At 30.7% G+C, this 14884-nt stretch overlaps 1 protein-coding gene across 1 annotated transcript; it reads left to right on the forward strand.

Moving 5' to 3' along the window:
- The first annotated feature begins 791 nt into the window (after positions 1 to 791).
- On the forward strand, positions 792 to 14398 carry LOC139875025 (TMV resistance protein N-like). Its single transcript, XM_071862410.1, has 9 exons — positions 792 to 1318; positions 9833 to 10940; positions 11049 to 11336; positions 11422 to 12339; positions 12430 to 13036; positions 13158 to 13222; positions 13291 to 13405; positions 13717 to 13781; positions 14300 to 14398. The coding sequence occupies exons 1-9, from the start codon at positions 792 to 794 to the stop codon at positions 14396 to 14398; spliced, it is 3792 nt and encodes a 1263-aa protein (XP_071718511.1).
- Positions 14399 to 14884: the final 486 nt, after the last annotated feature.

Genomic DNA, 14884 nt, shown 5'->3' on the forward strand with positions numbered 1-14884 from the left:
TATTGTTTGTTTATGTGAGTTCTGTAGTAATTATACAAATAGATTTACTTACTGATAACCTAGATTGTAAATATGTAATTTCCGAGTTTGTATTATGAAGTTTGTATGCATTTGTATACATTTTAGATCACACATTCTTGATCTGTATCCTTTTGGGTCCGATGTTTCTTATTATAAAGACTTTTGAAACGCATTGTAGATAAGACCAGAGGGACCATTTAAAGTCTACATCTGACATTATTATTTTTGTAAGTTTAGTGACAATTTCAATATCAAAAGTAGTTGAAGACTTGGAATAAAAAACACGTTTTTATGGATCTAAAGCAAATTATATTCTAGTAGTAACTCATTTCTCAATTTACTCTTTCTCTTATCATTTCACTAAATGGCCCTCACAGATATTTTAGAGAAAAAATCATCGAATGTTAATCACTAAATACAATTAACAATATTGTTAGTTTATGTGAGTTCAGTGAAAACCTATTATGTAAATATGTAATTTCGGAGTTTGTATGCATTTGAATACATTTTAGATCACACATTCTTGATCCGTTTCCTTTTGGGTCCAAAGTTTCTTATTATAAGGACTTTTGAAATGCATTGTAGATAAGACCAGAGGGACCATATATAGTCTACATCTGACTATTATATTTGTAAGTTTAGTGACAATTTCAGTATTAAAAGTAGTTGTTGACTTGGAATAAAAAAACACGGTTTTATGGATGTAATTCAAATTATATTCTAGTTGTAACTCATTTCTCAATTTACTCTTTCTGTTCTCATTTCACTAAATGGCCCTCACAAATATTTTAGAAAAACAATCATCGACTGATAATCATGCTGAAAAGTATGATGTATTTTTGAGCTTCCGAGGTTTTGATACCCGTTTTAACTTCACCAATCACCTCCACCAAGCTCTTGAACGTGCAAATCTCAAAACCTTTTTGGACAAAGATGTGATTCCAACCGGGCGTTACTTGAAACCGGAATTGGAGAATGCAATCAAATCATCAACGGCTTCTGTTATCGTGTTGTCCAAGAATTATGCTTCTTCAACATGGTGCCTTGATGAACTTGTTCTGATTCTTGACCGACATAAGAATTTCAAACAAATTGTTATCCCCATTTTCTACCATGTCGAGCCCACCGATGTCAGGAAGCAACAAGACAGTTTCGGAGGTGCAATGGCCGCACATAGAAAGAAGATGGAAGCAGAAACAGATGAGGATAAAAAAAGAGTATTAGCAGAGAAGATAGAAATATGGAAGGAAGCACTTACAAAAGTTTCTAATTTAACTGGCTTGGATGTAAATGGCAGGTAAACTACTTACTTTCCATTCTTTTGAATACTAATAATATACGCTATGTGTACTTTTCGGATAAACTGTGTGTGCTGGATTATTAGGAATTTTAGTTTATGTTGTCTCTACAGTTAATCATTATAATGGGTGAATATGAGTACCATTTTTTTTATATACAATCCAAGTTTGTAAGATCTAATTTGAGTAATTTAAATATCCAAATCTAGTATGATGGATGTTGGATACTTGATAGGGGTATTAATTAATTGGTTTCACCCACGAAACCAACTTACCCAAAATGATTTGGGAGAAATGGGTTGACTAGTTTGGTTTTGGTTTCGAGTTGGGTTAACATTTTGGTTTAACCTTAAAAACAGAAAAATGTGATTTAATTCTATTATATGTATTATATATTTGTTTGATGTGTTCTTGTTTGATTTCATATTAATAATAGACTTCGGTTATCAATTGACTTTGGTTATCTATTGATTTTGGTTATCAGTTATTATGAAATTTATTATAATTTATAGTTAAGATGTATTTAACAAGCTCATTAGAAACCTTTTAATCCGTGAGTTTTAATTTAGTTTAACCAAAATCGACCCAAGTAAATTGATTTCCTATTTGGTTGAATTGGTTTGGTTCTGTCAAAGTTGGTTCGATTTTTGGTAAATATCATCGAACACCAAATAAACCGTAACTTGATCGAATGACTGTCCCTAACGCTTCATGTTTATTGCGTAATAATGAACTTCCCACCCAAAATAAATACACTATATGAAAATCTTCATATATATTTTTATATATATAGATTTAATCAAGATGGACACACTTTTTTGGGTAAGGGGGAAGTGTATTTATTTTCTTTTTAATTTTTTTAAACACATTAAGATCACGTAAAAATATGAACATTAAAAAAAACTTTGTGATAAATGTTATTATTTTGACTAGAAAACGCTTGAAGAAATAACATTCATTGATAAATGTTATTCTTGATAATCATGAGTAATGTCATTCTTCGAGCGTTTTGGATTTAGGGATTAAACCAAAAATACTAACCCCTAAATCTTAAACTTTAAATCCGGCTAAATTTTGAAAAAGACTTCACAGAAGATGAAAAAAAATCGCTTGAAGAGTAACATTACTCATGATGAATGTTATCAGGAATAACATTTATCAATAAATGTTATTTCTTCGAGCATTTTTTGATCAAAATAATAACATTTATCACAAAGTGTCTTTTCTAGATATTCATATTTTCACCTAATTTTAATGTTTGTGAAATTTGTTTTTTAAGAAAACGAAAAGAAAAATTTTATTTCCCCTTAAAATAGTGCTTCTCTTAATATATATACTAGTCAAAGACCCGCGACTTCGCGGATTTTATTCATAAAATTATTTATATATAAGAAAAATCCTAATAAATATTTGAAGATTTTGATGCTGGAAATGAAATAAGCTGAAATTATGTTGAGATAAACACATAATGTTGATGAAACATAAATGTCTAATAAGAATAAAAATAATTGCAAAAAAGAAATAAAAATTATTTATATAGATATGGATTCTTATTGGTGATTAAAGAAAATCATTCGTTTGTGGTAGTTGTGAAGTGCAAACAATGTTATCGATCTTTGTCTTATAGTTAGTATATCTTACATCTTTTTCAATGTAGACTTATGTCATTCATATGCCTGTAAAAGATAAGAAAGTTGTCTAAATAGTAAAGCATGAGTTATCTAGAACTTTAATGTAAGGTATTTAAACTCAAATAGTTGAAATGTTACCTGATCACAATAGTTGTTGACAACAGATAATTTTCATAGATTTTATGACATTTGATTTGAGAAATTATTCATAGAAGAAAAGTCTCATTTATCAACAAATGTTTTTCCGGAAAAAAAATTAGTCAAAGTATCGTGCAAATTTCTCATGTTAGTTGTAATGTCCATTTCTTTCTTTAGAAAAGCTAATTTTAACGTTTCCATATTTTATGCTAGTGTTCGCTGATTAGGATGTGGTTAGTAATTAACTAAAATACAAAATCATATTCTATTAATTATAAGTAGACATACACATTGTTATTTGTAAGCAAGTAAAAAAAAATATTTATTATATTTGATATAGGTACAGATGTAGATGAAAATATTAATTTAAAATTTGATAATACCAACGTAATAAGATCACCCCAATTGACCCGCGTATTCGTATGATTTTTAAAGAGATTTTATAAATAACATGAAATAATGGTGATATTCAAATGTAACACCGTTAGAACACAAAATTTCAAATTGAATAAAGTATTTGCTAAACAAATAAATAAACATTATATATGTCAAATTGAATAAATATACCTTCAGAATAACAAAATTAGTAAGTTAAATTGTCAAAAAAATAAAATAAAAAATCAGACCTAAACTTATACGACCGGATACATCATGACCCAGTTTGCAAGAACCTTTCAAGAAATGACCTAATTTGACAAGACATTTTACCCGACCTGTCTAACTTGCCAAATCTAACACCAATAACACATATTGCACAAACTGGAGCAAAATGATAATGGACTCTATCTTCGAATTGTTATGCGATTAAGTCATCATCTTGGAGCTCATTAGTGAAATAGTGACTCTATCTTCACATTGTTATGCGATTAAGTCATCATCTTGGAGATCATTAGTGTCATCAACTATGAACTTGAGCTTCGCAGCAGTTCCAACATCATACAACCAAATCGATATACATGTTAACCTTCTTCCCGATACTGTGCACACCAATAATTACAATTAAGAGCAAACAAAAATAAAACACCAAAGAATGCTAAAAAATAAAAGTGAGATTCTTTCATATTAAAATGAAAACCTTGATCAGAAGTTCATAACACTAAAAGTGAAATCCATTAATTTGGTTAAGCTAAACTATAGTATTTATATAGCGAATAATGAACCCCAAGTCGCTAACCTAAACAGCAATTCGACAAAAAGTCGTTACGAACTAACAATTTCTATGAATTATAGATTATTTTTAATCGATAATTATAAACATATAACATAATCAATTAAGATAAAAAAATGATCACCTGAAATTATAGTTGCAATTAAATTATAATGACCTACTGTCATTTTTTTACCCCTCCTTAATACTTGATAACCAAGCCCAACCCTAACAATAGTAGGGTTGAATAAGTAAAACGTGTTGAAACCATATGTAGTTATCTTAATGCAATTTACCTTCATACCGCGTATAGTTATGAGATACTGATTAATGCTGTCATATAATTCTAATCAATCTTAATTGACTAACTGTAAACACAATAAATTTGTAAAAGTAGATGCATGAACTTCAGTCACGATCAACAGACCCGACCGATATTGACCCATATCAAAAATTACCACGGTTCAAATTATTAAATAACCATTCTATGTATGATCCTATAGTACCAAATGGACAAAGTATAGACTAACCTCGTGAACAAACGTATTCCCATATATATTTGATATTCATGGAATAGGGCATCATATGTCTATTTAAGAATAATAGGAGCATGCTTCAAGGTAAAACTTAGAGTGCATACTAAAGATGAGAGGCTCCATAAATTATAATATAAAGTTAAGAACCTGAGTCATTGTCGTAATATTAATCAATTTTGGTAGCCTGCTTTTGTAACTGTAAAATACATCTTGGATCTGAAAAAGTTTACAATATATGGCATGAAATTAATGGATGCATCACCATAATATAGAAGAATGAGAAGACACTTGCTGCAACCCCCGACTTTACGCAAAGACAGCTAAAAGTGTACACCTGTTTATTTAGAGGTATTGCTATAAAAGAAAGAAACAAAGAGTGAGACATCAGAAAGCTGAAGGTATTAGAGATGGCAAGCTGGTATTAATCGAGTTACAGGGTTTCAATACAAGTCTAATGATTTACCCACTTAATATAATCTTCAAAATCTCTGTATAACTCAATAGTATATTATTACAACAACAAATAGAAAAACATATGTTGATCATTGGCTGTAAACATCTGTCTGATAGTTAATCGGCTGCAAAACAACTAACAGAAAAACATTTGTTAATCATTAATAGATAAAAGATTAAGAAAATTGAACCCTAACCTTGTTATGCCAAAATCTTCACCGTGATCACAATCGAAGTTCTTTTTACTACATATTAAAGAGATTAAACTTGCTACATTACTTGGAAAGTACCCACAATCATGCTCAAAATAGCAATTACATACTCTTGTGCCTTCAAGATATAGCAATTGTTAAGTGATGTATCTATGTTAGTCATGATTATAAAGTGGATGCGATAAAAATGGGCTGAGTGTGCAAGTTAGCAAAAATAACAAAATGGGTCAGTCTTGGACTACCCATAACACATGCTATGGGAATTTTTAGCTTGTCTAATATATTAACAATAATCAATATCAATAATAAACAATAAAGATTGAAAAAACAATAAAAAGGTGATAATTGTTAACAATAATCCCTCAATATGTTCAATCACGTACATTCAACGAAGGTTTATTTAACTTTTGAATGTATATTCCTTGCATTCAAACAAAATAAAAAAAGATAAAGAAACATACCTGCTTAGATGGGTAATGGCCAAACAATGGTGTGTGAAATCATAAATTAATAACTCTAATTTTGATATGTGTTTATCTGCGCTCGCTATAGTCGAAGAGTTGAGCGGCTGAGATTTGGTAATTAGGGTTAATATACATGGTATAAATATTAGGTCTTTCATAGTGCTAGGTGATTGATCGATGAAGAATCCGTCAAATAACTATGGATTGAGCGGTGAAAGGCGATGTCTCTAGCATACATCGCCGATATTGATTTTTGGGGAAAAAGTTTGGAGATTTGGTAGAGAGTTGAATTATATGAATAATCTTCAGATTTTGAGCGATTTTATTCTAAAATGCAGCTTTGATTTTATTCTTAATTGGCGTATCAATTAACTTTTGAAAATTGGCTTTTGCTTTAATAATAATAGCGAGAAACCTTTTGAATTCAATTGAGGAACATAATTGTGTAATTAATTATTGATTGAAAAACCTTTAAATTCTGAAAAGTATCCCGGAATAAATGGTCAAGGGAAGACTTTTAGCCAGGAATAGCTGGATTTTTGAAAGTTCAAAATTGAATTATTGATGTAATTGTAATTTAAAGTTATAATAAGGATATTTATGTAATTTTCATTCGAATTAAAAATCGTATTAAGTAATAATCTTTTTGATATTTAATCCAACGGTTGTATTTAATTGATTAGTTAGATTGGATGATCAAGATTTGTTATTTGAAAAAAATATTACTTAATTTGGCTTCTCTTTTAATAAGAAGAGAGAAGAGAAGGGATATATATATATATATATATATATATATATATATATATATATATATATATATATATATATATATATATATATAGTCTTTTAATAAAGAGGGAAGCACTTTTTCGGGGGGAAGCAAAAATTTTTTAATTTTTTATAATTTTTTTCAAGCATTAAGATCACATGAAAATATGAAAATATGAAAATTTTAAAAAAAAAGACACTTTGTGTTAAATGTTATTATTTTGGCGAAAAAATGCTCGAAGAAATAAATGATAACATTCAATGCATTGAATGTTTTGCTTCTACGTTTTTTTAAAGGGGTTAGAAATTAGGGTTTATAAATTAAGGATTAGAAATTAGGGGTTTAGCAATTAGGGTTTAGAAATTAGGGTTTTGGGTTTGGAAACTAGAGTTTTTAGGGTTTAGATTTAATATTTTGATACGAACGGTTTAGAGTTTTGGGTTTAGGGTTTAGGGACTAAACCCAAAACACTAAATCCTAAACTCTAAACTCTAAATCGGGCTAAATTTCGAAAAAAATACTCTACACAAGATGAAAATAAAACGATGCAAATAAACTCTAATTTAAAACATTACTCATGATAAATGTTATCATTTAATTCTTCGAGCGATTTTCCGCCAAAATAAAAACATTCGTCACAAAGTGTCTTTTTTAAATGTTCATATTTTCATGTGATATTAATGTTTGAAAAAAAATTTAAAAAAAAAATTTACTTCCTCCCAAAAAAGTGCTTCCCTCTTGATGATGACCACACACACACACATATATATATATATATATATATATATATATATATATATATATATATATATATATATATATATATATATATATATATATATATATAAAGTGCTTCCCTCTTGATGATGACTATATATATATATATATATATATATATATATATATATATATATATATATATATATATATATATATATATATATATATATTAAACCTTAAAATACATAAAGTAGGAAGCCACTTATTTGTTGACATGTGTGATTTAATATAAAAATAATTATTTAAATATTAAAGGGTAATATGGTCAAGGCGTAGCAATTATATACTCTGTATCCCGTGAACTTACTCCTTGAAAAATGGCATGACTTATTCATATTCCACGTTTTACATATCTAAATTTCTTTCAATGAAAATGATAATAACTTATAGTGAAAAATGGTGGTCTAATTATATTTTGATTCAATATTTGACGCAAAGGAAATAATTGTGCATTATAAAATCAACTTGATATTGTATTAATAAACGTGTATAAAACTTAACTCGCAAATTTAATGGATAACTTGTATATCATTGGGTATTTTGCATCAATAAATCAGATTGTAACTTTGCTTCAAGACTTGTGATTTACTTTCACTTTGTGTATCCTGTTTCAATATGTACACATCAACACTCATGAACATCAAATGATAAGTGGTTGTCTATCATCAAAATAATTCATAATGCACCACTTCCATTAATGATAAACTTCATTTAATTATATCAGTGATGTTTTATAGTGTATATTTCGAGTTTTATGCATCATTGAAGATATGCAAACCATGCCTCATAGTGTATCTTTTAGGTTTTTGATACATCATTTGGTTGCAATTGTGTGTCAGTTAATAGTAACGAACATCATTTGATACATCATTTGGTTTTTGATACATCATTTTGATACATCATTTGGATGCATCAATCGAGTGTGTTTCAAAAAATTCTTCGTCTATACATCATACACTTGTTTTTAAAATTTCGGAAGTAAAACTAAGCTTATGTACATCACTAACTATTGTTGTGTATGGTTACTTTCTTGAAAGAAAAAAAGTGAAGAATAATCGGTGCGTCAATTGAGCGATGATCGTGTTTCATTGAATGATTCATCATGCATCATCTTCATTTATAATTAATAAATAAATGCATATATAAAATACAAAACGTTATATACAACAATGAAGAGCAAACAGAAGCGTATAAAGATCGAGCTTAGACCGTCATGTTATATGGTCACTTAATAAAATTGTTTTTTTCTATAAACAGCTAACAAATGCCACCCAAAATGTTTAATATTACAATAAGACCATCGCAGAAGTCATATTTTATACTACGTATATGATATGATTTTATGAATGATCCAACGGATGACAATTCTTCCTACTCTTTGTATTTTAACAATTTTTGTACAATAATCACACCCTATATATATATATATATATATATATATATATATATATATATATATATATATATATATATATATATATATATATATTGGTAGGATCAAGAGAGAAGTAACCAATCGGGAGAAAGCGGGGGGAAGCAAAATTTTTTATTTTTTTTTGTTTTTTTGAAAAAACTTTGTTCACGAACATTATAGATTGGATGAAAATATAAACATTTAATAAAGACACTTTGTGATAAATATTTTTATTTTGGCGAGAAAACGCTCGAAGAATTAATATATATTAATTATCTTGTTTTTCGAGCATATGTTGAAGTTTTAAATATTAGGGTTTAAAATTTTTTTTGTTCCCCCCACTTGCTCCCAATTGGTTACTTCCCCATTGATCCTACCCCTATATATATATATTGAAAGATCACGAGAAAATTTAGGTAGGGAGAGAACTTGGATGTAAATGGCAGGTAAACTACTTTCTTTCCATTTTTTTGAATACAATTGATGGGGTTGACAATCCGGATCAACTTTGTGTGCTGGATTATCAGGATTTTTAGTTTTAGCTTTTTTTTTCATAGTTAATCATCTAACTATATATAAATATGAGTACAATTTATTTTATATACAATCCAAGTTTGTAAGATCTGATTTGAGTAACTGAAATATCCAAATTCAGTATGATGGATGTTGGATGCTCGATGTATCCAATGAACTTACCACCGAATTTAAATACACTATATGAAAATATGAAAATTAACCACTGATTCATTATTACCATTTAATATCCTGCTAAATGTATATGATCTCATCGAAGGTTGTTGTTTAGTTTGGGTTAGGTTTTAATTTTCTTAGATCGGTTATATTTGTATGGTGGTGGTTGTTCTTGCTTAGTACTAAAGTATTTGTTTTTTTTTTTTTTTTTTTTTTTTTTTTTGCCAAAATAAAAAGAAAAATCTAATCGAAGGTTCTGTATGGAAAATTAATTTTCAGGCTGGAGACTGAGTTCATCAAAGAAATTGTTAAAGAACTTTCCAAAAGAATACGTGTACCTGTAAGGACTACTTTACCACTACTTATTGGGAAGGAGGATGCAATTGAAAACGTCAGTTCATGGTTGAAAGACGGATCATCAAATACGGTAGACATTCTTAGTATTTATGGTATGGGTGGGATTGGAAAGTCAACCTTAGCCAAATATATTTATGACTCATATTGTCGCGAGTTCGATACAAGCAGCATCGTTGAAGATATTAGTAGGAAGTGTGATGGAAATGTTAATGGATTGCTTGATTTAAAAAATCAACTTTGTAATGATATTTCAAAAGCAAGTTCAATTCAAGTTCATGATGTTTCTGTAGCCTCTAATAAAGTGTTGATAGTTCTTGATGATATCGATAGTATAGACCAGTTGGACGCTTTACTGGGAAACAAAAGTTTTCATGAAGGAAGCAAAATCATTATAACGACGAGGGACATGTCATTGACAGATAGGTGTGAACTATGCAAAACGAAAGCTGAATGCAGACATACAAAGTACCCACTTGAACACTTATCTGACGAAGCATCACTAGAGCTTTTATGTCTTCATGCGTTCAATGGTGAAGACCTTAAAGATGGCTATGAAGAGGTTTTAGAGGATATTTTGGAGTATTGTGAAGGACATCCATTGGCTCTCAAAGTTTTGGGCAAGAATCTATATAATCGAGATCTTTCTTATTGGGAAGGCTGCATAAAAGAACTAAAAAAAGGACTCGATGGACACGTTTCCCGTGTAAATAAAATCTTGAAAATGAGCTTTGAATCTTTGGAGTCCAAAAATGACAAGGAATTGTTTAAGTATATTGCATGCCTTTTTGTTGGGATTGATAGAGCTTTGACAGAAATGGTGCTACATGCATGTAATTTAAACACTAGCACTGGGATCGAACATCTCATCGACAGATGCCTTCTTCGTACTGGAAGGAATGGTGTGTTTGAGATGCATTCATTAATTCAAGAGATGGGAAGATATGTTGTAGACCTTGAATCTGAGAATCCAGGGGAGCGTAGTCTATTATGGCGTACTGAGGACTCATTGGAAGTGTTGACAAAAAAGACGGTATGTGAACAAAAAGTCTTGTAATTAGTAAAAATACTTTTATTTATATATATATATATATATTATTTTATTTTAGTTCTTAATTTTTCTGAGTTTTTTTCTTTTTAGGGTACTAGAAATATTAAAGCTCTCAACGTTCTCGAGTGTGGATCATTACTTGAGCTGGAAACAGATGCATTTAGTAACATGGATAATCTGAAGATATTAGAGCTCGAAGATGTTCTCCTCAAAGGCTCTTATGAGAATTTTCCAAAAGAATTAATATTTTTGAGCATGGATGTTTTCCCTTCTGAATTACAAATGAAGAAGCTAGTTGCTCTTGACTTGTCTTATAGCAATATCAAATGTTTTGATGTCTCCACTAATAACATGCTACCACCTGGAAACAAGCAAAAGGTAGTTTGATCGATCCACTTTAAATTTAATTGTTCTTAGATATATGTTGAGGAGTCGTTAACTGATAATTATACCATTTTAACAGGTGAGTGAATCGTACTCAAAAGATAACAGGTTGCTTGGATGTTTGAAGATTCTTGATCTGAGGCACTCTTATCAGCTTCATACTCTTGGTGGATTTTGTGAACTCCCTGCACTCGAGATGTTGATTCTTATAAAGTGCACGAGTTTGGTTGAAGTTTGTGAAACAATTGAGAAATGTCATCAACTTGTCTACATCAATTTCAGTGACTGCAACAAGTGTAGAAAGCTTCTAACAAATATCGACATCTTAAAACACGTCAAAACACTATACCTGGATGGGTGTAATATGAGTGAGCTTCCATTTGAGTCATCGAAGAAGGTAAATAATAACTTGATTGACCTGAAGTTACAGCCATCTTCCTCTGCCACTGTCGAGGCTATAATACCGAGGGATAATTTGTCAAGTAATAATTTGTCTTATTTCTCAAGCTCATTAGTAACTTTGTCGCTTTCAAGTAATAATTTGACATGCGTTGACTTTCCCATTGACTGGAGTTGCCTATCCTGGTTAACATATTTAAGGTTGGATGGTAATCCAATCGTTTCGATGCCTAGCTGTGTGAGAACCCTTCCAAACCTAGAGAGTCTTTATATGGAAAAGTGTGATATGCTGACATCAATCGAACATCCTCCACCTACCTTAAGATTGTTGGTGTACACTCATTCTAACAGTAATACTAATTTGCTACATAAAATGTCATTTCATCCAGAAATGTCCCAACTACAGTTACATATGGATTTGTATCCACTAGCTCGTTCGTCCATTGAAATTGAAGGTGTGGTCAAAATCCAACCTATGGCAGGTGTCGAGGAAGCTGTATTACATAATTTGGGGTGGAGAAATTTAGAGTTTACTAAAACAAGACGCGTTGGAACTTATAATAAAGATACCGGGGAACCAGAGGGATCTCAAACCCAGGTTTTGTCTTGTTAACCATATCTAATTGTGAGTATATGATCATGTATTGATGCTTGTAACTGATTAAGCTGCTTTAATTGTAATTGTCAGATGTATTATGAATTTGGAATATTTAGCACAGTTTATGGTGGTGAACAAATGCCAGATTGGATTGGTGATGTATCAAACGGGGGATCAATATCATTGATCATCCCTTCATCTCCTAAACAACTCAGAGGATTGAATTTTTGCTGTGTGGAAATGCATCAATCTTCACGTGCTTCAGCATCCAACCAAATGAGAGGCAACAGACTACACTTGCCAATTATTGAAATTTTTAATATAACAAAAGACACCAAATTGAGCTACAACCATTGTATTGAAGAAGAAGAAGTCAATGCAGGTAGGGATGAGTGTGTAACATATATAAGCCATTGGATGTTTACAGTGAGGGAAATGGAACCTGGTGACCATGTCACTGTTAGCACGTTAAAAGATACAGATGATGAACAACGTACAAGAGAGTGTGGGGTGAGTTTTGTGTATGACGATTGCAACATCAATGAAGAAGAAGAAGAAGAAGATGTGTTGGGTTATTACAAATCATGGAATCATATAATTGGTGGTGATCTTTCCCCTTTTCTAACAACTTTCGGAGACTACTTTCTGAGCCATTGGTATTTTGGGCGATCTTCGCGTCATTACTACTTAGTTAAAGGTAGATCTTTAATTTTCATCTCAACACTTCTTAGTGAACAAGTAGGTGATCCGTATGAGTTATTTGACTTGTAACCTGACACAACATAACAATTAACCATTCGTGTATCGCTTTTTTACAGAACATGAACCATTTTTTAGAGCTTTCTCACAAAAGAAGTCCAACAAGCTGGTTAGAGCAATAGAGGTACACTTTACAAACACTTCTAAAATTAATATCATGAATTAATAATCAATCCTTTTTTCTTCTTGCAGGATGTTACTGATACAGCTCAAGGTGGAGTCAACTCTAAAGTCAACTGTGGAATCAACAATCAAAGACCTAAACGATTGAAGATACAACCAAAGTGGACTAGTGACTATCAATTAAGTTAGTTTGGTTGTTTGTAGTTAATGGCTAAGATTAGCTGAAGTCAAATGTATAAATACAAGTCGTAACTGTTGTATTGATCATCGGATTTAAGTAATCAATTGGGGTTTTCAAACTACTACCGAAGAGTACTTTCTGTTCCATTGGGGTTTTGGGCGATGTTCACGTCAACAGTTCTTAGTTAAAGGTAGATCTTCAATTTACATCTCTGCACTTCTTAATGAAAAAGTAGTTGATTCGTATGAATTATTTGACTTGTATCCCGACACAACATAACAATTAACCATTTATTATGTATCACTTTTTATCAGATGATACAGCATTCTTCAAAGCTTTCTCACAAAATAAGTCCAACAAGCCGGTTAGAGCAGTAGAGGTACATTTTACAAACACTCAAAGACTTCTAAATTTATAATCAATTCTTTTATTTTCTATTACAGGATGTTACCAAATAACCTTGTAACGTATGCAAGGAAATGACAAAACCAAAACAGCCTTTGGCTTATGAAGAAGATTGAAGAAAAGTAATAATTGTTGTGAATACTGCGAAATGTGTACCTGCATTTTGCTTTTTACATACCATGGAATTTATAATTTACGTATAGTTGTTACATAGTACCACATTAACGACCAAAACTATACAGAAAAATTGATGTTGGCTGCTACTGCGATTATGTTTTCGTTTACAACTATTACCAAACATAATCAACATTACACAGTTAACTATATAACAATTTAACAAACATAGGCATTGTAATGTGGTACGTCATACTTCTTGGCTGATCTCATTCTTTTTTTTTCTCTTTCCTGCTACGTTGTTATGATCTGATATAAAGAGTGTTACAACTGATACACTTTATTGTATCGCTTAAGCTGTCTAAACTTTATCTTCAGGTGGAAATAGGACTCTTTAGGCTGTTGATCGAGGTGCACCACGTGCTAAGACGAGGAAGTGAACGGCATAGACGGGGCCCATCAAGAAGGCCGTTTTAAGTAAACTTTTGGGAGGGGAACCTCTTTTATAACTATTTGGTTTCGTAAGCAACTGTTTAGACTGATGAAAACTTTGTTATGAGATTATAGTGTGGCTTGATGAGGCTGCAGATATATTATCCTTGATATCTGATGTAGTTGAACAAAACTCGTTCTCGTTTTGTTCCTCAAACTTTAGTTTTTCCTTGCATTCTGGAATATCAATCAAAATCAGTGTTAAACCAAAATGAACATAGCATCAAAACTAAAAGCAGAAAGAAACAACATTTCAAATCACTTGTTTCTTGTATGCATTATGAATGTGTGTGCGTTTGCTTTTTTTTTTTTTTTTTTTTTTGAAGGCAATGCGAAATGAACTTTGAGTAATGCCAATTTCCTAGATATTACACATTTACACTTTAATTAATATGAATGTATGAAGTTAACTGTACAAAATAATAGCATTAAATTATCAAGCATCCTTCTACCAAAAGTACCACAACTGCT

This window comes from Rutidosis leptorrhynchoides, chromosome 11 (assembly GCF_046630445.1).
Source record: "Rutidosis leptorrhynchoides isolate AG116_Rl617_1_P2 chromosome 11, CSIRO_AGI_Rlap_v1, whole genome shotgun sequence".
In the NCBI taxonomy this organism is placed as follows: Eukaryota; Viridiplantae; Streptophyta; class Magnoliopsida; order Asterales; family Asteraceae; genus Rutidosis; species Rutidosis leptorrhynchoides.